The sequence below is a fragment of the Watersipora subatra genome, chromosome 4 (genome assembly GCF_963576615.1).
Source record: "Watersipora subatra chromosome 4, tzWatSuba1.1, whole genome shotgun sequence".
NCBI lineage: Eukaryota > Metazoa > Bryozoa > Gymnolaemata > Cheilostomatida > Watersiporidae > Watersipora > Watersipora subatra.
In genome coordinates, this window is record NC_088711.1 from 47,456,457 (window position 1) to 47,483,060 (window position 26,604).

Here is a 26,604-nt window from a genome sequence, read left to right on the forward strand (position 1 = left end):
TACTCCATGCCTTCCGCCAAGTTTTTAAAATATTTGATTTTAAAACTGACTGGTTCCAGGGAACCAGCATCTTAAACACCCAGTTAAATGCTATTTGATTGAACGTGAAATAAATCTCAAGTAAGGCCGTACTTCTGCTAGCGCAATGTAATAATGGATTGTCGATCAGTCTTTACCAAAAGTGCAAAAAACACCTATAATTTTGTACTAAAAGAACGTGCAAAACTGCACTCAGTGTGACAGGTTTTCTAAAAAAGTGTAATACAGGAGGATCTGAGAACGTGCGACAGACAGCAAACCAACAGCGACTGTCCAGGTGTATCGACAAACGATAACAAGTGGTGTATCCTAGCAAGATCAGACCCTTGACAGAAGATCAGCTAATGATGCCTTTAGTTTAAAAATTCATTAAACCATTTACCAGTTTAAATTGCCTGCTTCAGATATGACTTATACTCACAAAGGAGACTATTACTGGAGCCCAGCCTGAGCAAAATAAACAGCAGGTGTCAGCAGAGGCAGCGCTTTTATTAAAGGTTCAATTTGCAAGCGTAGTAGCCTATCGATCAATACAAATAGTGAAAGTATACCAGCAAATCAATTGTCCAAGAGAAATTCCAGACAAGTTTACCGCGTTCGGAAAGAAATCTGGAAAAAAGTGTGAAAAACAATCGATAGAGTCTAATGCCTGCTTATGACTGCCTAATTATATAATTTTCCAAACATATATATATACATGTATATATATATATATGTTATATATATAAATATGTTATATATATATGTTATATATATATATGTTATATATATATATGTTATATATATATATATATATATATATATATATATATATATATAACATATATATATATAACATATATATATGTATATGTTATATACATGTATATGTTGTTTTATAAAAATCAAGTTAAAAATGGTACTCTAAACTCTGGAAGTTGAGTGCTGTGCGACACTTGGTCATGATGTACCAGTCATAGGTTTTCTTTTGCCTCAAGATGTGGAACACAATGTTTTTCCGTCCCCGCCATACAAAATTTTTTCGCCATACGATATCAAAAAAGTTTCTTTTGAAATTAAAATTTGGCAGTCATTGTGCTGAGTACGTCGAAATAACGAATATGCCGATATGCTATTCACCGAAATCCCATTCACAACGCCTGAAAAAGGTATGACGCTCGCTCTCTCAGAAACAGATAGGTGATCAAATTTTAGCAGATGAAAAATGCTAAGTTTAGTTTTGTAAAAGATATGCTAAAACTTGGCTTTATGTGTGTTTAGTGAGCTTAATTCAACGTTTATGTTAAACTTCTGTCTCAAATGTAAGAGCTCCCTACAGTATATATACGGCAGATTGTACTATGCATTGGTACATTGCAATGGTACATTTTACTGCAGATCATAACTACATACACTAAGTTCCTGTAGGTAACTATATTTAGTAAGGTCTCCATAATATTTTGTTACTAATTTTTAATAAGTACAGTTTATGTATAGAATTTTGACTATTCTTGCCAGGGAGTGTTTGCATTAGATAATTACTATGGGTTCTATGCTTAATTGTGTGGCAAGGGTCCACTGTATATTAAAACTAGACGGTTTTTTGTTAAAATTTTTCGCGGCAGCAACAATGCTGTTCAATGCTTTGTGTTCTAAATATATATTAATGTATATAAATATATAACATTTTTTATATATTAATACAAGTATACTAGAAATTCCACTGTCATACAGCCCACGACCAAAGAGATGGCCAGAGATATTGGCAAAAAAATAAAGGGTACTGATGGTTGAGAAATGCAATATTAGCAATCAAATGGCTCTGCAGTGCAATAGGATAACTGCAATGGTAGCTGTAATGTACTGGGTGTGGGTGTTATTATATACAACAATAAGCAATAATGAATGGAAAAGATGTTTATATTTTCCCCTTGCAATATGAGAAATGCAATATTGGCCAATATTAGAAGTAAAATGCACTGATATTCTTAGAATAATCAATTTTATTAATATAGTAATAATAGAAAAACAATACACAATTTTGTTTACATTTCAAAACGTCATAGTTAGCAATATCGAGAAGTTGTGGTATTTATATAGGTTTTTAGAAAATTTATTTAAAAAGTGTTTGGTCATGACAAACAACAACAATGAAAGGAAAATATTACACGTTTATATCTCTCCCTTGCAATAGGAGAAATGCAATGTTGGCCAATATTATAAGTAAAATGCACTGATATTATTAAAATAACCGATATTGTTAATATAGTAATACAGCAATAATAGAAAACCTATGAGCGTTCATGCGTCTCAAAGATTTCTGCAAACTGCAGCAAAATAAAAGCTGTTATAAAAGTGTTATAAAGCTGTAGGCCTAATTTACTGTAATGTATGTAATTCAACAACAATAAAGAAATATGTTTATTATAACTCTGAAATGCAAAATTAGAAGTAAAATGCCAAGCTACTGTGTACTATACACAGTTTGAAAGTTGGTTGCGTTGAATGTAGAATGGTTTTGATAAGCGATCTTTAACAGAAAGCGAGTAAGAGCATTGACGCGTATAAAACTGTAGCAAAATAAAAAATGTTCTCGTCATGAAGGGGCGTTGTAGTTTGGCCCTAGCTTGTACATAAGTTGTAAAGAATTTCAGCTAACGCTTCAAATAATGAAACCTTCGGTGATTGGACAAAAAACACAGGCTGATAAACTGTGTACCACAATTTCGTACCTGTAAATCGGTCTACGCCTCAAACGGTCTACATTTATTACAGAAACCTTCGAACAAATTCGATTACAAGTAAAAATGCCATAGACTGATGAAATGAGCACGGTTTTCTCGTGAAATGCGCACTGCTAAATAGTTCTACAATCGGTTGCACGGCTTTATTGGCGTTTCAATTTTCGGTCTTAACTTTTATTAAATCGAGCTTTTCAAGCTTTTTGTGGCAATTTTCGTTCAAATTAATCTGTCTATTTGTATATAATCCGATCAGATGGGTAAGTTTTAAGATATTATCGTAGGTTTACAAAGACTTGGTAACATATTTAAATAGGTTTAAATGTGTTTTGTATCGTTTTTATACTTTAACGACTTTAAATTCCGATGCTTAAATTTTTTGATGAAATTTCTTGACGAGGGTTCGTCTCATTGTTGATGAATAATTTTCGTAAGTTGTGTGCACATGCATTTATCATAAAACTCCCACACTTCCGCTCCGCTCGTGTGGTCGTGGGATTATATATAAATATATATATATATATTTCTCAAAGTTTATGTGTGTGTGTGTGGGTGGGTGTGGTGGGTGTGGTGGGTATGGTGTGATGTGTGTGATGTGGTGTGATGTATGTGTGATTTTCTAGCTATAGCTATTAAAATCTTTAAATAAGGAATCCGTATCACAGAAGATTTGATCTCAGAACCTCCCGTTCGCTAGTCCGACACCTTACTAAGTCACACAGGCTTGATAGATTCATTAGGCCAATAAATGGCGTTATATGGGAGCAAATAGGCCTACGCTACCGCTCTCCGTTATGAAGTAATGTGGTAGTGCAACAGTATAGATAGCAGTATCGTAATCGTAGGCGTGCTCAATCATGAAAGCAAATAGTTAGCTCTTATTAAGGCTGGTCCACACTACCCTAGGACACTTATGTATTCGCGGCATCTAACTTTCGCATTTTCACGGCAACATCCTCTCGCAAAAATTTCATGAGCGAAACTAAACTATCATAACGAACAAGCGAAAACGCGAAATTAAATGGCTTTCTTCATTGATATTCACAATAAAATCGTCATATTAGAAATGCAGGCAATTTTCGTGTGTGGTTGGCTCATTGGGCAATTTTTGCTAAACTCATTATAGCTAATACACCGATTGAGCAGCATGGCAAAACAAATTGAGATAATAAGTTTTTTTGGAAAAGCCTAGACAAATGAGGAAGATGATATTAGTTTAGTCATTGAATTTGTAACTGATGAGGATGACAGTCTGATAGGGAAAGTCATAAAATTGAATAATAATTATTGTGGTGATGAATTTTATTACCAACCAAAAGCAATAACAACCCAGAGCCATGGCCACCGCGGCACCGCGTGCTATAAATACTTGAATTCTAATATTGGTACCACATCGGTTACTGCGGCAGGGACCTTGACGTCATTTATAGTCCAGGAGACAAATGGCAGCAAGCGATCAAATTGCATTATCGATCTCACCTACACATTTCTACCTGCGGTTCACAACTACAAACAACTGTACTTTTCTAACTATTAGCCGCTACTTTTTTATGATGATTTGAGCCATGTGGCTTATATAGGGGTGCGGCTAATCTGTGGCTTTTCCTTTCACCGCTAGGGCGCACTAACGGGAATCTCCAATTATTGCACTTCTAGCAGTGAAAGAAAATGCGAAACAATGCCTCACGGTACTGTCCCGTTAGGCACTAAGTTAAAAAGCGTCGGATAATACGAAACTGTGCCGTTAGACACTGCTCCGTTTTAAATGGCAAAGTTGCTGCCACGTTAAAAAGCACAGTCCTGAGTTCTGCGGCCTATACAAAGGTGCGGCTTATTTATTGTTTTATTATCGTTTTTTTAAAAATAAAGCAGATGCAGCTTATATAGAGGTGCGGTTTATAGTCCGAAAAGTACGATAGTCCCAAATTGAAAAATATTTCGTACCAATGAACTGGACCTGAGGAATCTAATAATGATTGTTCCACTGCATTTATTTTCACATCACTATATTTTCGCACTCAGAGCTGTGAAATTAAGTTGCAGCGAAATTTTACTCTGTATGCTACTCACGAAACTAAATACTGGCGAAATATAGGTGTCTTAGGGTATAACGCTGTATTTCAGCGTTGATGCCACAATACTTTGGTGATCGTCGATGATAACCATGTTCACACTATCACAAATCCATCCACGCTCGCATCAGGAAACACTCCGTGACGTAGTGTGTTCATTTATCTTTTTTAATTTTCGCGAAGAAATCTCTTTGTTTTCGCGTGCTGGAATCAAAAACTAGTTCTGCAGCGGCTGTCATAAGCAGATATAAATAAATCACTGCTATTCACGACCACACATTTCCATCGCCGAAATGGTTCACATTTGAAAGGCAGTCGTCGATGCTCGGCGAAGCTTGACAGCTGCAAGCTTTCTGACATGTCCGCGTTGTTTCGCCGATATCATCGGCTCATGGTTCACATAATCGACGATGAATGCTACAAGGAAAACGCGGACTAACGGCGATATAGTGTGAACCAGCCTTTAGTAAGCTTACTCAAATTAGCCATTGGCAATGCGCCAGGCTAATAGCAAGTGGGAGGTAATAGCAAGTAATAAACACCTTTCATTGTTTACAAGATGATTTTTAACACCCAGGCAACACCGGCTGTCCAGCAAGCAATGATAAATGTGGTATATGTTAAATACAAATAAATTTTCTGTCCAAAGACTTTTTTATTACTTGGGCATCGCCGGGTTGCACAGCTAGTATAATATATATCTTATATACAATATAAATATTTATATATATAAATATATATATATATATATATTACTTTATTGGCAATAATTTCATCTCAAGCAGAAATGCTTTCCAAGTTATACCATACAAAATCATGAAGGAAAACAACAAAGGACAAAAGTTAGCAAGTAAACTCAATAAATAGTTTGACGCAGAGCGTTTAAAATACCTTCTAAGAGAGCGGATATTAGGTAAAAGATTATTAACGCAGTGGTAAGCAATAATACTTTCAAAATAAGTGGTATTGGTTGTATGCAATTTGTTTGAACATATCACGCAAGTTGAAATGAGTTGAAAACCTGTAACTGTCATGTAAAAATGGGAACACAAACCATGAAAGATCTTGGAACTTTTAAATGACATAAAATAAATGTTTAGCAAAGGTAAAGATTTGGAAAAACAGCTTGGTGAAATGAGATGTGCTGAAATCTGAAAAATGGAAAATTTGAGAACATATCTTTTTTTCAATTTTTAACGCATAGCGATTGTAGTTTTTCAAAAGTTCACAGTTTCATACACGCAAGGTAGATGGCCAAAGATGAAGATTAAAACGAAAACTAAAAACTTGAAACGTCAAAGAACGAAAAACAAAGTATAAATTTCACTTGGCCTATGTTATAATAAGTTCCTTCTTTATCTCCTTATCAATTGTCTCTTGCATTACAAAGTGTAGGTCAAGTCTAGACAGCTTATAGTAGTCAAGTCTAGACATTAGCGATATAATATTAATGAACTGACCAGAGTAACATACCGAAGAAAAATAATTGTGAGTACAGACTAATCTACTATTCTGTAGATATCCAATATCTTCAAAGAACCGTCTCTACCGATACTAGATTTTTATCATCCAGTTTTAGTACAACCGATCAATACCTGAGTGCTCTTCGACTCAACCAAAGGTCGCTTTGCGGCCTTTTAATAATACAGGTCGATTACTAGTTCCGTGACAGCTGCAAACACCGTTTTGTAGCAATTTATAAAGCTTTTAAAAATCAGCCAAAAGTAACAACATTAACCATGTAATTTATTTTCATCGAACACGTTTAAGTATTGCTATAAATTGAATATTACTATAAGTATATATATTGTTATGTAGTATGCAAGGATTTTATCTAATCCTTCTTTATTATCTTGGCAGAAGTTAGCCATATCTTAGCATCCTTCAATTCATTAAAGGTTGACTTGCAGCAAAAATCACATCACAGTTATTTGGTATCAAAAGATTCACCATGTTTTACTCTGCTGGGTTGTAGGTGCAAAATATGTGGAAAAGTGGTTACAAGCTCTTAAAAGCTCAAAAACAAAAAGCCGCGGCAGATTGGAATCAGTTTAGTTCTCTGACGTAGTCATTACATTTGGTTATTGTTTTGTCACGTGATGTTCTCCCATGAATTGAAAGGCCAATAAAAAGCTCAATATAAAACTTCTCGTAGCACTAGTTTATGACAAACACTTCGGGTTTTACCGAAGACCCCGTATCAAATATACACTGTAGATGCTTGCTACTTTACAGTTTTGTTTCGACTTGGTCTAATCGTCTAGTCGTAATCTGATCATGTGACCCAGTACATCGCAAATAATTTTTGCAGCACTTTTCGATTATCACAGGTGACCAATAGGCTCGTCATGATTATTAGACAATGATATGTACTCCTTCGAGCTAAGGTAAAAAAATTAAACGAATTTTTACGGTAAGTTATAAGATATCAGTGCTAAAAGTGACAGCATTACAATGACAATAAAATAGACGCGTAAGAACAATATACATGGTTTTATTGAATGCGTGAAGTATATTTGTGAAAATATTTCGACGAATGAGGTTGCGTGAAAGTGTAAACAAAAGCCATATTGTACAACTACGTCCCATTTGAGCCGTTTTGGAAAGAGATTCTAATCTGCGGCGGTTTTGTGATGGCGGCGATTAACTGTTCATTTTTGAGCTTTTAGGAGCTTGTAATCACATTTCCACATATTTTGCACCTACAACACAGCAGAGTAAAACATGGTGAATCTGTTGATACCAAATAACTGTAATGCGAATTTTGTTGCGAGTCAACCTTCAACTTTTTCCTAAACTGCTCGAAGAACTTTGTTCACATGAGGTACACAAGATAACCAGTTCTTATTCTGGTTTTTCAATGTGAAAAACAGCATAAAGTTTTCAGTTATTTACCTTTTTTATTTTATTTTCGGTTTCCTGAGCTGCGGTCATTGATAAACTAGTAATTATTTTCTACTGAGAAAAGAGAGAAGACCTTTATGTCTTGTACAAGTATCTACTATAATAAGAGCCCTATCTGTCTGTGTGTCCAAAGCTATGGTTAGCGATTGAGACAACAGATTGCTTCGCACGAGTTTCGAACTCGTGACATTCGGCCTAGCGGCCTGATACTCTAACACCTAAGTGCCTCAACCACCTTCTTGCTTTTTAGACTGCCAGGGTACTAGCCGCACATACATGTAATGCCTACTGACAGTAGAAAATGACACTCACCTTGAGTTACACCAAACAAACTAAAATGATTATTACTCTATAGAAAATTAATACTTTCTTGTTAAGTCCTGAACATATTGAAAGTATTATGGGAAGAGCTGAGCTATCATCAGTGAGGAATGCATTATGAGAAGAGCTGAGCTATCATCAGTGAGGAATGCAATACACCAACACTTACAAATATTAAAGCTTCTACAGAAGTCTTAATAGGGATTTTAGTGACATGGAAATCCATTGGATAGCTTTAAATGACTCGGGCAAAAGTAATTTATTCCTTTATTGCATTTAATATTTAATACGGTATATTATCATATTTAATACACTTCTATAATGTAAATTCCGGATAGCGCAAATAAGTTATGTGAAGTTTTTGCTTCGTACTACGTAAAAAATTCCATATAATGTAAAATGTCAAATTGGGCTAGTTCTCAAATTTGATTTGAATGTTAATCTATTTCGCCGCACTTGCAAAAGAAAAAAGACAAGCATATGGAGTAAGATCGATTATATATACAACTTTCGCGACATTCTAGTTCGTCGTAATAGATCGTCAAATGTGTCGACAAAACCGAAAATATGATAGCTGTGCAATCATTCATAAATACAAAGGCGATTGATTGGTGCAGGTGTTACAGCGTCGGTCTACCAATCTCAATGTCAGTTAGAGTCTCGTCTAATGTTACTTTTTATCCTAACCTTGACCCATGGATACAGATAGACGACGAACAAGTAGTACAGCTTTTTATAGTGAAAATATTTTGTTGTTTTGCTTTATTGTAAACTATAAAATAATTGTTATCAGTTTTACTAGAAGAATAGACTTTGCTGTTTAGGTAAATAAGCAAATCGTTGTAAATGAACGGCGAAAATGTGCAGTACCCATCAACTTATTGTAGAATTATAGCAATCATGGTCTATGAAACCAGTGAGATTGATCAGAAAGAAGTGAAGAGTTGTCGATGCAAACTAATAATACAGTGGAACCTCGGTTCTCGGGCGCTTCAATTCTCGACCAAAAATATTGAGATTTGTTCGTCTCGGATCTTGAACATAAATTAGGTTCTCGACCAAACCGGAGCATGCGCATTAGAATTAAACGCTCGGAACAGCTCCGAAACAGCATGGAAAGATTCATTAATCAAGGGAGAAGAAAGTTAGGCTTCATAGATTTTTTACAAATAGGAAAAAGGAACCCTCTGTGACGATGTCCCTCTACCAAAGATATTTGCTAGGGAGACAACTCCTCCAGTCGCGTTACCCTAAATTGTTTTGGAGGAGGATTCAACTAGGTGAAATTAACGTGTCATTGCTGTTTATATTTTTTTTCATTCGACTTTTGATGCAACTTTACATCAAAAATTTTTGTGACGTAAAGTTTATGTAAATTGCCTAATACTAGTTATTAGGCAATTTACATATATCTTACTGTTCTTATAACGTAAATTCCCTATTACATGAATGTTCCTGGAACGGATTATTTACGCTGTAAAAGCTCCTACTATATATGGTTATTTGTGCATTCAGTTAAAAGGTAGCAGAGTAGTTAGTACATGTATAGGAGTTACCTCTCCCTGTCTATAACCCATCCTGGTGCAGCATAGGTATATGCTAGTTTCCCATTACCTAGTTTACAGTAATATTGAGTGTTTATTACATATTCAACTAGTTCTTTTTGCTCTCATAAAATTTCTACCTCAAAAATTAAGCAACGGCACCTCAACAAATGTCGCAGATCAGTTGATTTACAGGATGCAAGCATATACGGTAAGTTTATGGAACATGAGCTGACAACTCCTCAAATAGATCCAAATGAGTGATTAGAATGTATTTACTAGACATGAACACTCCGTTACTGTTGTATTCGCATGCTCTGCTTGGACATAACGCAATACTGCAAGACCATTGTAAAAAGACTAAAGTGAAACTACTAAATATATGTCACTGATGTAAAAATTTAGACTCACTATGAATAGACCAACCAATCAGAGATAAGCAGGTGTGTATCACACTATTTGCCTGCAGGCTTTGTCCTATTTTCTGGTATAGTGAACCCAGTTGTAAGCCTGGCTGTGCGGTCATAGAGTACTAAACAGAATCAGCCAATCAGAATCGTCTACTCACCATTTTCGCAGTTCAAGCTCTAAGGAAAGAAGATCTATGTCACTGATACCACTGGATATTGATTGACCTGTGTAAGGGGGTATGTAGGTTAAGAGGTTACAGTTGGTGAACTGTTCCGCTATCTCACTGCAACAAGCAACATGGAATGTTCTCACCTTCAGCAACAACCAGAAACGAAGTAACTTGGAGTCAAAATACTGACGTTAAGCTGCCGCAGAGCTCAATGCGCTTTTAGATATTTACTGTTTAAAATACTTAAATTTTCAATCTGTCTGACCATCTATTATATTCCTACTTTCTTAGAAAATCCACTACACCTTATACCAGACACCAACACCTCACCAATTTACATTACATAACGGTGTCATGCAAAAAGAGCTGTTTTCTTCACCACACATAATTCACTTTACTATTTTGTTTTTGTTTCATAGTCTAATTTGCTAAACGGCATTGACCTGTGAGATAGATATATGTATAAAATATATTGAGAACTCTAGTGAACTGCAGCCTTCTTCTTCATCAGTATATATATATTCCCCTGTGAGATTGTATGTATGTATATATATATATATTCACCGGTGAGATTGTATATATATATATATATATATATATATATATATATATTCAGTATATATATATCAGTATATATATATTCACCTGTGAGATTGTATATATATATATATATATATACAATCTCACAGGTGAATCCGTCATGGCATATGCTTTCTAACCTGAAAGGGATGGGCTCAAAGCCCATCAGTGCATTTAAAACAATGTTTCACAATATTCTAGCAACCACTGGTGGTCAAACCTTCAATTACGACTTTATTTATCATACACATTTTTCAGCATTTAATCAACATATCTTTTACTCTAGATTAAAAGTGATTTCTAGAATTCCAAGGTTTTTCAAACAGCTGCAGTTTAAAAAGGGCACAAGCTGTTGACAATTAAAATGAAACAAAAAATTACAAAAAATATACAAGTTGGTTTAAACTTCATTGAGTTTAAGACTGAGTTATACCAGACTTTTTATCACAGCAGCTGACTCTACACTTGAACATCGCTGGACCTACATTCCCTGCGAACAGTAGAAACCTTTTTGTAGATTACTATAATAGCCTTCTACATATAATCATTTATTAATTATTTACAATCATTTTCTTCCACATTAATTTTTACATAGTTTCGTATAATGTATTTACCATGTATGATTACAAGCAAAATATATCAAAGCACATAAATTACATAATTTTTTTATTGTATATTTCAATACATCAGAGTCTTGGCTTTCGAATGAGCTATTGTTTGCCATGGTTAGACAGAAATTGGTTGGTGTTTATAGGATTTCTCCAGAGCTCTACCGCGAAAAAGTTTACTGGCATAGTCTCGAAAATTGTGACGTCACAATTCTCATATTCGTTGTTGTGTGCTCTTACCGCTTATTTATCAACTACAATAATGAAGCTAGTGGCAGGCGAAGGTAGGACAACTCCAGAGAACGAATGAAGATGACAAAGGAATCAGTGTCATTAGTTCTCCATGTACATATTATTTCTATGATAAGTACCTCAGACTCCAAGAACCATACTATATTTTCCCGATGATATTATGCACTAGCCCTTTATTTTTAATGTGATGTTGAGGGTGACGACTGAGACTAATTAATTTCAAGCAATGCGTGATCTCGGCGAAAGTGCGATTGACGTTTAGTCCAAGGGCCACGCAACCGCAGGTCATAATTTAATCGATGTGATTTCATTACCTTTATCAACGACAGTACATTTATTGAAGCATAATTAATTAACCCAGAACATGTGTTTGTAATGGTCGGGCGTTAGCACGATCGCGGGCATTGTTGATTATCTAGAATCTTAGTTTATTATTAGCGCTCTCCGGGTTTAACAGCATCGATTGTCACAGAAAAACGCAGCCTCAATGGCAGCGAAAGGGATCGATGACCTAAGGCTAAATGAGAATTATGACGTCACATTTTGAGTACCTGAACCAAGTGGTTTTTTTGCAGGACGTACTTTTGACACACCGTTTTTCATAGTTCTATTATTTTTTGTGTAGTGAATATAGACTCATTCGAAAGCCAAGACTCTGATGTATTGAAATAAATAATAAAAAAATTATGTAATTTATGTGCTTTAAAGAATTATTATTGTCTTTTGAACGTTGTAAACAATTCAGCAAAATAAAGGCTATTCTTAAAATGATACAGTATTTGCGTCATACGTATGATAGTTTAGACATTTCAGAACAAGTCAACTTAGTATATAGAAGTTTGACGGCAGACTAAATACCCAAAGCGTATACTAAATTTGCCTGCACTCTTACAGCCAAACAGAGTGAAATCTCACACATGTTAACTGATGGTGAAATGTTTTTAACCCATGCTACATATTTCATAGAAGAGACAAAATATTAGTGTGACTCAGGGTTGCTTTTGCAAGTTTTCTGGACAACGGCTAATTGCTTAGGAAACATGATCTGATGTACAGACAAAATGCATGTCAGAGCTCTCTGAAGCAAATCAAATTAATTATTAACCTTTAGCTCAAATTAAATAGGTTGAAGGTGAAGACAATCATTTAGTTGTAGTGCATGGAGTATTTGAAATAATTTTTTGCGTTATAAATTTTTAACCAACTAGTCATTTATATTGTTTTTTGACAATAACTTCTTTCTCGTCACGCTAATTAGAAAATATTTTTCTTGGCACTAAATAGAACTTTCATAAAACAAAAAGGACACAACTCCTAATTTGCCACACTTTACCTCCATCTGCTGTTTAGAATGAGATCGTCTGAGAAGCCACAGCGAGTGAAAAAGGAAGTAGCTTCGCTTTCCGCATGCACAACAACTGCATCATGGGGGCCGCTCACAGTATGGTCCTTGACTTGCTGCAAGTTAGCTTCAGTTATACAACAGTTTGAGTTATACAGTAGTTTGGGTTGTATAATAGTTTGAGTTATACAATAGTTTGAGTTATACAATAGTTTGAGTTATACAGTAGTTTGAGTTATACAATAGTTTGAGTTGTACAATAGTTTGAGTAATATAATAGTTTGAGTTATAAAATAGTTTGAGTTATACAGTAGTTTGAGTAATATAATAATTTGAGTTATACAGTAGTGTGAGTTATACAATAGTTTGAGTTGCACAATAGTTTGGGTTCTACAATAGTTTGAGTAATATAATAGTTTGAGATATACAATAGTTTGAGTTATATAATAGTTTGAGTTGCACAATAGTTTGAGTTGTACAATAGTTTGAGTAATATAATAGTTCGAGTTATACAGTAGTTTGAGTTATATAATAGCTTGAGTTATACAATAGTGTGAGTTATACAATAGTTTGAGTTGCACAATAGTTTGGGTTGTACAATAGTTTGAGTAATATAATAGTTTGAGTTATACAGTAGTTTGAGTTGAATAATAGTTTGGGTTGTACAATAGTTTGAGTTAAGATATGCAATAATTGGCAGCAAAGCAATTTTAAACACAATTTATGATATGAATCAAATGCAATTCAGCATATGTTCTTGAGGTAAGACAACTTACCGATATGAGAAATTTACCAAGTCCTAGACGTCTGAATCTTTTTCTTATAGCAAGGAGAGTCAAATGGCAGACCTTTTCACCAGTCTTGCTAAAAAAAGACAAAGGCTGCATTGTACAACACAACACCACCGTCTCCACACACTGCTCTGACAACTGATGATGGAGCGATCTGGTGGATCTTAAACCACAAGACAATGATCTCTTCAAAACCCTTTGGTGAAAAAATGTGAAAAATTTGATATCGTAAAAGACAAAATATGTATTTTGGCCCAATGCCAGCATTCCACAAAAATCCATGTCATGCTTTAACAGTATAATGTACACAAACAGCATCACCTAGCAAATGATAAACTGCATTTGTATACAAAAAGCATGCCACACACACACACAGTATACTACAGTGTATACAAAAAGCATGCCTCACACATAATATACTAGTGTATACAAAAGGTATCACCTCACATAATATACTACAGTGTATACAAAAGGTATCACCTCACATAATATACTACAGTATATACAAAAGGTATCACCTCATATAATATACTACAGTGTATACAAAACGTATCACTTCACATAATATGCTACAGTATATACAAAAGGTATCACCTCACATAATATACTACAGTGTATACAAAAGGTATCACTTCACATAATATACTACAGCATATACAAAAGGTAAGACTTACATATATTTTTTGTCAAATGTGCAAGCCGCTACAATTCTATTCTCTGGTCCGACCTGGGAGAGGGTGAAAGGCCCGCAGTGCTTTTCCCTCTTCTTCCGTCTGTCTATGACTGTTGTCAGATATGAATTTATTCCTTTGGAATAATCTTCTTCATCATCACTGGACATATGAGAAAGGGTTGGTAAGCCATGTTCAGGTCAACAAATTACAAAGAGAACATAACTCCAACTTGAAGGACCATTTCTTATGGTGAAATAGAAATATTTTTAATTTACGGTCTGCAGTGTGATCTCAGCAGCTGAACAAATAATGGATAATGAACTGAACTCATGTACATAGACATGGGAGATCTTCAAACTGGTTCCTAAAGATCAAAGTTGAAACTCGGCAACTTCCTGTACAGGACGTACACAAAGTTATGGCTGGTACCGCGGTTGCTACTGCATTTGGTAAAAATCAGTATCGCTTAAGCTGCTATTAGCATTACGAAAAATTGCCAATAAGATAAGATAGAGTAACTCCTAACAGATATAATATGTAACTGTCCTGCTCTAAAACCAATTCTTATAAGATACCTAAAAAGACAATAACTCCTAATATGTAAGACAACTCCAACTTCAATGAAAGTGATAAGAACAATCTTTAGTATAATAAGCGCCGTGCCAGCCGTCTGTTCAAAGTCACAGCTTGAGGTTGTAAAAAGATTGCATCGTAGGGGATTCGAACTCGTGTAAATAAAGTTTCAACGATTCCACAGACAATAATAATAAAACATGGTCAAAGTATCTCACTTCCGACACCACATGACCAGATGACCTATAGCAGTCATGTGACTTAAGGAGAGCTGTCCCCTTAGCTCTTCAAGTAATTGGCATCATTTCTCTACTGGCATAGAAACACTGTACGATGCAATTTCATGTTTTTATATCCAATCAATCCAGAGCTAACTCCAAACTTTCTCTTAGTTTCACATTATGACATCACAGATAACTTAATAACATCACTGCATAAGTACAAACATTGGCTATTTGAATAGTTACACCAAAAGATTAAGGTAAGTTCTTTTTGTCACCAAATATCTACACAATAATAAACATTTGACAGGCTAGCCTGGTTTGGTAGTCTGGAAAGAAGATACAACAAACATTCTAGTGCATTTATGTCTTCAAAGGTATGACGGCGTTCCCAACAAATGCCTTCCTACCGTAGAAACTCAGTCTATAAGCAAAGATCAGAAGCAAACAAGTGAATTGAGTGCTAGCTCGCTATTTTCTCAAGAGATTTAACTGCAAGAATGGCAAGCCTAAACAACCTATTTTACAGGCAACATAGAGCTCTATAGAACGTCAATAAAAATCCCTCATGACGACAAAGGTCATGACAAATATATTCATGCTGCCAGGATGAATATCATGCATATATCTAACATATAAGAATGCGTGATTATAAACTCCCAGGCTGATGTCATATTCTGTCAGGATGCCAGTCGCAGTTAGAGAGAATCTAATCCTCAACAGAGCTCTCACAATAAAGCGAAGACAGCCAAACAAGGATAAGCTGAGACACCTTGATCTGACTGTCGGAGAGCTTAAAAAACGGTTCGCAAAAATGTTCTACTGACCAGATACCCTAAAACTCTTCAACTATCGTATACTATAGTGAGTACGCTCACCTCTCATCCTCCTCAGAATCCGATGTGTCGCTGTAACAACAAGAGAATGTTGAGCTTTCTGGTTCAGGTGGTTCATAGACGTCTTCTGCTCCGGAGGCAACCGAATGCCCGGGCACAAATTCTTTCTTTTTCTTCTTATCTCTCCTTTTCTCAAACTCCAAAAACACATCTAAAAAACCAATGACCCAGTTAAACCTCTAATCATGATCAACTCTGAGCTTTTTCTACATGCTCTAAAATATGAGCAGATGCATGACTCGACACACAAAGTATTTTTAATATACATCTTTCCATAATCTATTAAACAGAGCAGTTTTGCTAATGAAATTATGAAGCTTTGCAAAAATTACAAATAAAACGTAAATAAAAAATGTACCAAACTATGAAAAAATATATAAACCTAATTATGACTTAAAATCTAACTTGGAGTAAGCTAAGCCACATATTTCTATTGCTGGCTCTATCACTCAACCTGCCGATTGCAGTCATCACCTCCATTTGCGTGTCACTAAGGTCACAGCAGTTATGAAATTCACTTATTATTATTATTATTCACACCTTGATAATTCAATGTTTTTCCATATAATTTAATTTGCTTACATACTTTTGTTCATGCATGTCTGATTATCTGAAGAATTGAAAGTTATTTTTTGGCTTTGAAACAAATTAAATACAATATGTACAGTGAATTCTTAGGAAAATATTTGCTTCAAAATATGACTTCAACATACAAAGCACATCTCTAATTAAATGAACTTCATATGCAGAGTAGTAGCAAGGGTACAATAGAGAAACTCACAACTTGTTCATGAAACTCTCAGTGAATGGCTATTTAGGAAGGCATTCCATTAACCAATAGCAAATACGCCACAAATAACTGCTCATTATCATCTATGAAATGTAGAAGAATTTTCTTTTTATTTCTCTCCATATTAGGAGAGGAGTGGACAACTCTTCATATGACACAGTTTCTTATTGTCCTTTTTTACTGAACCTCTGTGGAAAATGTGATTCTAAAACTAGTCTGGTTCAAGCGTTCCACGAAAAGACCAATTTCCATGATGGCATCACATTTTAATGACATCCCCAAGCATCTTATTAAAGGCGGAATTATTATCAAGTGCTGCGATGATGTTGCTACATGAAAAGTCGGGTCTTGTTTATTGTGACATTACTTGCACCTTGCACATTTTAACAGATGGCTTTAGAAATCAACACACCCAAACAGGAAAAACCAGCGAGATTTTAAACAGCGGTATGTATATATTAGAGACAAAACCGACATACAAGTGACAGCTGAACAGAGTGACAGACTGATGAAACATTTTTCCCTCATTACTTGACTTAGCCCTATAGAGTCATCATATTCTATTTTGTCATTCTGTTTCACTCGTTGCAAATGTGTTGTGGCTCAGAATTTTCCATATATAGTAAGTTTCTATGCTACGTTACTATAGCAACACCTGGGTGGGCCAGTGCCTAAACGCTACACCGACAAGTGGGTCATGTTGCCATAGGGTACTATAGAGCAATGTTTGTGCAACGCCCTATGTCAAGGTCAAGCAAGACCTGCGCATGCACATGTCATGCACTGTGGATCTCTACAACCATTTCCATGGCACAAGAACGGCGCATTTCACCGGTGTCTCGCCTCCTAACAGTGGCATTGACTCATGACAGGATGAGAGTGACATGACTGTTTCCATGATGGCATTAGACTGCCATAAGTGGATGGGTGGCTATGCCCTCGCTATACGGAAAATTAGTAATAGTGCGGCACATTTGCAATACCAAATGGCAGCGTTGCACACAATGCTTGGCAACTGTTCCGCTTGTACTTGTTTCCTCAACAAACACGGCATTACGTTACTTTGGCAACAACAATGGGTATAGCCTACTAAGTGCATAAAACAAGATTAGCAGAGTTTTCCTCTAGCTTATTGATGGGTGCTGACCTTTCCTTCATGGCAGCTTTATGATCCACCAGCTGAACTAGAATATTAAAAGTCACTAAAGCAACATAGCTAGCAATGCCTATATAGCATGAGTACTTTTTAAATCACTACGTTTGATCCAATCCGCAAGTTAACCGCATCATGAAAAAGGCATATATCTGCATGCTAAGCGAGCTTTGCAATTCACAAAACTTTATCGAAACCAACATGCATGTGAATAACGGAAACAGCACTTGCAAACGATGCGCATTAAAATACCGCGCCAGCTATTCAATTTTAAGCATTTTCAATACTTTCGTTCATCTTTTCTGGATCAAGTTTTATGTATTTGCTTGGCTAACACGCGTGTCGCTGACTGCGTCACTGATTATTAACTTATAGAGTACAATTGCTTACCTTTTACAATTCAAACCGTATCGGAAAATCAAAATCAATCCGCATCATGCTAATCTCCATAGAAACACTTAATTCGCACGGTAACACAACCTGAGCACAACTCCAAATCTGCATGATGCACGTCATATAAACATAGTGTATGGCTACTGTGGGCATATTATTTAGGAATCGACCAAGAGTGCTTAAAAATGACATTACTTTAAATGACATCACCATGGCAAACAATAGCTCATTCGAAAGCCAAGACTCTGATGTATTGAAATATACAATAAAAAAATTATGTAATTTATGTGCTTTAAAATGCTCTAATCAGGCGTAAGTACAATTATGATGTCTCCAGTTACAAAGAGACCTACAGAATAGTGACGTATAAAGCTGCAACTTGAACACAATAGCTGATATCAACTATAGCAACGATAGCAACTAGTGTTGTCATTTTGCACAGAGTTTTCTTCTGAACATTTTAACCGCGATGAAGTTTTGTTGATTTTAATCTTGAAACATCCTGTCAGTTATGACCTTAAACATAAACGATGATCGCAAATTATAGAAAAAATACCAATACTTTCTTATAAAATCTACTGAAAGCTTGCGTAAGTTTAACTGTCAAATTTGGTTACGAACCAAAGGCTAGAGCGGTTAGTCCCAAGGTAGCTATTTCAGTTCAGTCTCGATAAAACGATGTGCACAACTTTCAAGTTAAGATTTATCACGCTTTTATATAGACTGATACAACCTGCATTATTCTTGTGAGCCAGAATATTATCAGCATGCCTTGATAGGTTTTAAATAGATAACTTCCAAGAAAAGCCAAGCTTTTCTTGGAAGTTTTCAAAGCTTGCGTTGAGGAGTAATTTCTTATTAGCGCACGAAAGCATATTGAGGCACGAAAGCTAATTAGTTTAATTCCACAAGCACGGCTCAAAAATTACATCTCAGTACAGCTTGTAACTTTTTGTTATTTGTCTGATATGCTCCAACCTTGCGTAATAGCTATCTGTCATGCTCGGTAACCAAAAAGAGAGTAGGGTGGTGACTAGATGGAAAAACATATTAGAAAGGCTAATCATTGGTGTTGACACCACAATTCATGCCTTTGTTGCGCCAAAAGATTATCTCCTACGTCGCGATTGGAACTTACATCCCGATTGTTTTGTCTCCAAAACCAGTTCGTTGTTCTTCTAACATCAAAATCATTTAAAAAAATGAAATATCATGATTTCATTATTATATATATATAGATGTAATTCTAAAATGCTGTCAGTTAACCTTTAACACGCACATTTTTGAACATACTATTTGTAGTTCGAGCAAATATTCAGCTCTACACTTAAAATACGTAATATCCATGATAAGGCCATACGTCTGATTACAAGTTCCTGTAATGTGAGTCTGTTTGTCTCACTTTGCAAAGTAATTTCCAACATACGAGGTTTGATATTTCTCAGGACACTAGTTTTGCAAGTTTAAGAAAGAGTAAAAAACAAAAATAAAACCGAAATAATAAAAACTATAAATTTAGGTAATTTGAACTACATTTGTAAGTGTCTCTATAGTGTAAGTTAAATTAACTTACGATGTATAAATCTATCACTCACTCTAGCATTTAAGTTATACTCGTAACCTAGCCGACACTTACTTCTACTCACGCGCCTCTTAGATGATGGAACAATATTAACTTCTTTTTACTGGTTTCTAAGTTATTATTTAGTCTAAGATATAATTTAAGGTTCTACACATATTTATTTACATCTATATATATATTTCTCAAAGTCTGTCTGTATGTTGTATATCTGTCTGTTGGTTTTCCGGTTATAGCTATTATTAGAACACCTGAGCTGGACAACAATGCAGACTCAAAGTCATGGCTTACCGTCATTAGAAGCCTTACCTTATTAACTAGCTTAGTGGAATCTTCCATTGGCAATATGCCAGGCTACTAGCTTGAAAGGTACAGTTGTTTGACAAAGTTTTAAAACCTTTACAGGTGTTTTTATTTTTCTCATGCTATGTAGTTTGAAAGTTAGAATGGCAAATGTTGTTATATATTAAATACAAATCAATTTTCTGTCCAAATACTCTTCTATTACACGGGCAACACCGGGTGGTACAGCTAGTATTTTTTATATAATGCATTTGTTTTAATGCTATACATAATCATCTGAACCGCTTATATTATTTAACTCGATATATAATGTATGCTAGCACAGATATATGTACCTACATACGCTGATTGTGGAGTACGAAGACAATATCGTAATGGATTAACTTCCTAGGTTGAAGCTGAACTTTACGACAATACAAATTACACAAAAGTCGAAGCGGAACTAAGGACAGTCTGAAATAAAGAGAAAGTAAAAGTGAAAATTACAGAAGTGAAGTATACAAAATACTATTTTATGAAAACTATAAAAGTAAATATGCAAAGCTAAAATTCTCTTGGTGTATTGGAGCATTTTGTGCTGTGTATCTCCAGCCCCAGCTCTACCGACTCAATGTGTCTGCCACATAACCAAGCCTACAGTGTCTCCAAGAATATTGGCAACAGAAACCTATTTTCCTTGATTACTTCTATGTTAATTTCGTTATTACATGTTTTTACGTAATGCATTTTATTGCTACATTCTATTAACTGTATTGTTCAAGGAGGAGTCACATGTTTACAAGCTCTCTGATGAATCAAACAAACTACAGCGATAGTCTCATGAGACTCTTTGTAACCATGAAGCAGGTCCCAGAGCAAATTGTACTCCTACGTATAGATTTGATTTCTAATTTTTAAGGAAAGGAATATCTGCAGACAGACTAGCGCAGCTTCAACGGCTGTCGGGAATAGCGTTAAGCGGATGAGAGAAGCTTCAAGCAAATACCTCATGCGCCTTATAAGGTCAATATTGATTTATTCTTGTTTATATAAAAGCAATTAGCGTCTAGATAAACAAGAGAAGCAGTTAGTAAGTCCTGGGTGATTAGTGATATAGCTATTTGGTATACTAGAGGCCAACTTGCCCCACGCTGATACAATCATGATACAATATCATACTAGAGGAATGCTAATATTTCGATATGCTTCGGCAAAGAAATAAACCTACAACATGTCAGTAGTCTGAGAAGTCAAGTTTCTAAACTGATTTGTCTAATTGATTTCTGATTCAGTATAGTTTTTGTTTTATTTGTGTCGGTACGCCAAGTTTTCAAACAGCCTAAACATTACGCATAATCTTCAGGACTCCCATAAATATGTCATACGAAAATTATTTGGAAAACCCATCAACTTTACGATTTATCTTCTGATGCTTACATGTAACAGATGGCACATTCTGTGAAACAGCAAATTAGGTAGCATGTCATGCGCCACAACAGAGCAGGCAACATAACATGTGACACAGCAAGGCAGGTAGCATGTCATGTGACATAGCAAGGCAAGTTACGTGACATGTGACACAGCAAGGCAGGTAGCATGTCATGTGACACAGCAAGGCAGATTACATGACATGTGACACAAGAAAAAGCAGTTAGAAAGCGTGCTATGCAGTTTGGCAGATGAATTTACCAGTGCTTGTCGCTTAACACATGCATGTTAAAAGTAATTTAAATTTTCCCGTTTATTAGTTGCTAGGCATTGTTTTCTAGCGTTTTAACATATGTATAATTATGCCAAGTGAGGTGAATGTATGTACTATGTACTACAACTGCAATACTGTACTAAGTTTTTTTTTCATATCTCAACTACGGCAATTGGATTCCTTTCAGGTGTCTTATGCATATCTCTCTAAAGAAGGCATAGAAATGCCATTGTTGCCAAGGAGTAGGCTACGAACAATCGTAGAGGCCTATGTGAAATCATGAATTTGGAGTTATCCCGTGCATGTCATTTTCAACAACATTTAACCGATACAGTAATTATTCATCATCTAGAGGAAGACCCACCGACGAGCCTAATAAAACCATTTTCAGCATTCGATGAGCGCATTTGTTCCGAGGCAAGCAGTCAATTACTGCATACTACAGACAAACTATTTACTGTGATCTCCTACAAGGTACCAGCTACCGGAGCGAGGTATTGCGACTTACCTATTGCATACCACCATCTATCCTGATCATCACTACAAGTGTCACCTATATTAATAACCTCGACTTTTTCGTTGTGTGTGTCTGTTAGTCCACGGAAACGCTACACGTTTTCACATTTTCTGACTGATTTCATCCAGACTTCACACACTTACGCTCCGCGCCTTCAGCCAGGTCGGTAAAATATTTGGTTTCAAAACTCCAACTGGTTCATGAGAACCAGCCTCTAAAACACCCACCTGCTGCCTATCTGATTTAAAATGATAGAAATCCTGGGTTTACTGTATTTCTCTATTACTGTCATGGGTAAATGGTTGAAACCTGGATAACACACACACACTTCATATGCGCACATATTTGAAATATAGAACCTGAAACAAAGCTGGGAGTAATATGTTATTATCGTGGAAAAAATCATTTTATGGTCCAAGTGTTATATATAATCTAGGAGTTAATGACTTTAATATTTGGCTTTCCAGAATTTTCCAAAATACAGTCAAACCTCAACTTGTGATCACAGCAGAAACATGGTGACAAAAGGAAAAGTTTTACATTATATCATAAGATTATAGTTGCTACAATTGCCGCTGTATTACTCCATCACTAATTTTGAATTTAAACAACTTAGTTACGTCGAGTCTATAGCATTACAGAGAACAAATGGATAAATCAATACAAAAAATAGACAAAAAGCTGAGTTATCCCAAGCAAACAGATTAAGATAACAAGAGGATTTGGCTGTTGACTCTTTATTTGACATCTAATATGTTCGTCTATTTATGTTGTTGGCTCGAGGCTTTACAGATCTAACAATCCAACATTGAAATCTATATTGACATCTTTTTTTAACTTTGTTGTGTCAATGGCTGAATTTTTAAACATATAAGATATTACTTTATGTCTTACATTGAAAAACTTAAAATTAAAAATTAGTTAATATTTAAGGCAACATCAAAAGTGATGTCCAACACACAACGTCCAGAGTTTTTTTTAAAACATTTTGGTTTAATAAATCTGTATATATGTGTACAGTTAGCTTTGACATAGCCTGAATATACGCTGATTGAATAGTGCCGAAGAGTGCTGCATACCTCCTATTCTTAGTTTTAAAATCAGGGATCCCAAAAATGGATGTAGTGGCAAGAAAAAGGAAGCAGGAAATGTTTTCCTCAAAATTAGAACAGCATGTAATAAAACTACATGGGCAACAATTTTTGATTTTTTTTTCAAATTTATAAAGCCAACTAGCAATACTTCGAAAAAAAATGAATGGTGTGAAAAAAGGACACCTGAAAGAGTAGATATAATAATTAATAATACGATGTAGAAATATCCACATAAAACAAAAACTCTGAATACGTTATGCTAAATTAAAGTCCATATCGCTTGTTAGATCACTCCAACTACCATCATTTATCTCGAAAGCTACATCCCCATTCACCTGTGTTTTTATTAAAAATTACAACCCTGACAATCTAGTGCACCGTGAAAGATCGTCAGATGTAATAGCCTAACACATAACTATTTGGTGATACCAGTGAGTGGTTGAGTAGGGCAGTTGTTAGAGTGTTGGTCAACCATGCTAAAAGTCATGAGTTCAAGTCCTGTATGATGCAATCTTTTTCCCAACTATGAGCAAATTTCTGACTTTGGACATGGCGGACATGTCTTTTATTAGGTTATAGTAAGGATTATCTTATTAGGTTCGTATTTAGTATTTTACATGTTTTAGTGATAAATTTGTTTTGCAGCTCTATACATATAGCTGTATTATCTATATATACACTAATAAATGTCCGATGTTGCCCGGGTAAAGAGTCTTTGCACAGAAAATTTATTTTTATTTAACATATACCACCAGTTACCATTCTAACTTTCAAACTTCATATCATGAGAAAAGTGTTTTGTGCAGTTTAAATAAATTGAGAGAAAAAATAAAACTACTGTAAAGGTTTTCAAACTTGTTCTAACAACTGTAACTTTCATACTTCATATCATGAGGAAAAGGGTTTGTACAGGTCAAATAAATTAAGAAACAAAATAAGACAACGTAAAAGTGTCAACAAAATAAAAGTGCAAAAGACAACAAAATAAAAGTGTTTAAATGTAAATGTGAAATAATTAGTAAGTAATAGCAAAATTAAGTCTGTTTTGCTACGAGTACATTAAAAGATGATTTGGTAATGATAAAATTATTACGAACTGAGAAAACAAAACAAAAAATCCTGAATATGTTGAATTAATAATAACGATTCATGCATAGAAGTGTGAAAGAGAAGCACCGCAAGAGAATGTAGAGGCTATTCCAACTTGAGATAATACAGTTGGCCGAGTGAAAAGTGTTAGCCTTTACTGATTTAGCAATCGAACCTTACAAAAAATGAAATAAAAGTGTAACACACATTTGAAATGGCCCATTTAAAAATTACAAAAAAAATAGGTAATAGCAGCAAAAAACTAGTTTTTCAACAATTTCAAAAAATACCAAATGCTAATTTTAGGCAACATTAGTTAACAATCAAAAGTGCACAATTGGCGTGTACATACGGTATACGGTATAAGATAAGAGTGATAGAACGCTAAGGACTGTATAGCTCAGTGGTTAGACCGCGTGCTTTGAAACTTGCGGTTGCACTATCTGTGAGTTCAAATCTAGCACGCGGCGAGCTTCTCATTACAAGATTTTAATACCTATACCTAGAAAGGCAGACATCCGACGACAAACTTTGAGATATAGGTATATAGTATGAGATACAGCAAAAATATCGAAAAGTATTAATTTCATATGTTGGAATTCGACTGTAAAAAACAACTAACCATAATGTTTTGGAAGTCAAAGGTATAGCCATATAAATATATATATATTTATTTTTTATTTATTTTACATTTATATTATTATATATATTATATATACATGTATATAAATATAGCCAGTCTTCAGACATTTTTTGCTTCAGTAACAGAGAAATACAAAAAAACAGTGAGATAAGGAATGTTTTACACGTTGGCTGCCATTAACAGACATAAATAATCGCTATTCTTGTACCTTTAACATCTCTGACAAGCAGTATGGTCCGAGCCCACCTGCCACAGACTGTCGAGTACAGCACATCAGGTGTCAGTTCAGACAGACAAACATCATAAAGACCCACAACAGCATGTAGCAACTCACTGTTGGATATCTAAAAGAAACAGCAGCCAACTTACTAGCAAGAGTCTTGAACAATTGGCTTCATAAATAGCTCTGAATAGCAAAGGACAATAGCAACAACTTTTTGGCAAAATTTAACCATGACTAGATATAAAACTATTACCAACTATAAAGCTATTACTGGCTTTAAAGCAAAACAAATTATTTGCAGCTTGATGAACAAAACCTACAAACCATTTCAAAGAAAATGCACTATATATTTTTATATATATTACATATAAGCTATATTTTGGTGTTGTTACGAATAACCAGTAGGGCTATTTGAAAATGATGTAGTGCCAAAACTGATTACGATCATGAGACATGGAGAAACGGACCTTTGCCCTTGATTGCAATACCTTAATATGAACCTTACCTTAATACCTTGCAATACCTTTTGTATATTACTATACAAAAGTTTAAAAGCTACTATTTTACAGAGCAGGCCTCTGAAAATCCAAAAATAATATGCATTGAAAACCATCTCTAATTTTTTAAGAAAAGCTGAATAAACTGGACATTAGAGTAAATAACATTTTTAATTTAAATGTCCTAATGTTTAATCTAGATGTATGTGACCTAAAACTGGAAGTTGTTTGTGAACAAAGTGTTATTGCAAGTATGCAGAGTGTCTATCACTAACAAAGTAACATAGTTGACTTAACAAACGTATCAACAACTTGAAAAAATTCCGAGAAAGATTAGGTTACGATTGAATGGACGAGTTATTTTAGAACATCTTGATCCAATGTAGATTAGCTCATGTAGAACACGGCAGAAGGTGAGTATTTTGCTTTTTTACAGAGAATGCATGCTCTAATATGACTGATTTATGTGACAAGATAAAGTATAACTGAAGAATAATAAATGTGCGATATAAATTTATGCAAACCA

The 26,604-nt window shown here is 35.0% G+C and overlaps 1 protein-coding gene across 2 annotated transcripts in view; it reads right to left on the reverse strand.

The window, feature by feature from the left end:
- Positions 1 to 26,604, reverse strand: part of LOC137394634 (uncharacterized) — a 51,375-nt gene that overhangs the window by 24,456 nt on the left and 315 nt on the right. For both annotated transcript variants that reach the window (XM_068081385.1, XM_068081384.1), the window contains exons 2-7: positions 25,567 to 25,702; positions 16,099 to 16,267; positions 14,427 to 14,585; positions 13,738 to 13,825; positions 12,953 to 13,077; positions 10,169 to 10,294 (exon numbers count right to left, since the gene is read on the reverse strand). In XM_068081385.1, coding sequence (XP_067937486.1) covers positions 10,169 to 10,294; positions 12,953 to 13,077; positions 13,738 to 13,825; positions 14,427 to 14,585; positions 16,099 to 16,267; positions 25,567 to 25,702 — 803 coding nt within the window. The remainder of the gene's footprint in view (positions 1 to 10,168; positions 10,295 to 12,952; positions 13,078 to 13,737; positions 13,826 to 14,426; positions 14,586 to 16,098; positions 16,268 to 25,566; positions 25,703 to 26,604) is intronic.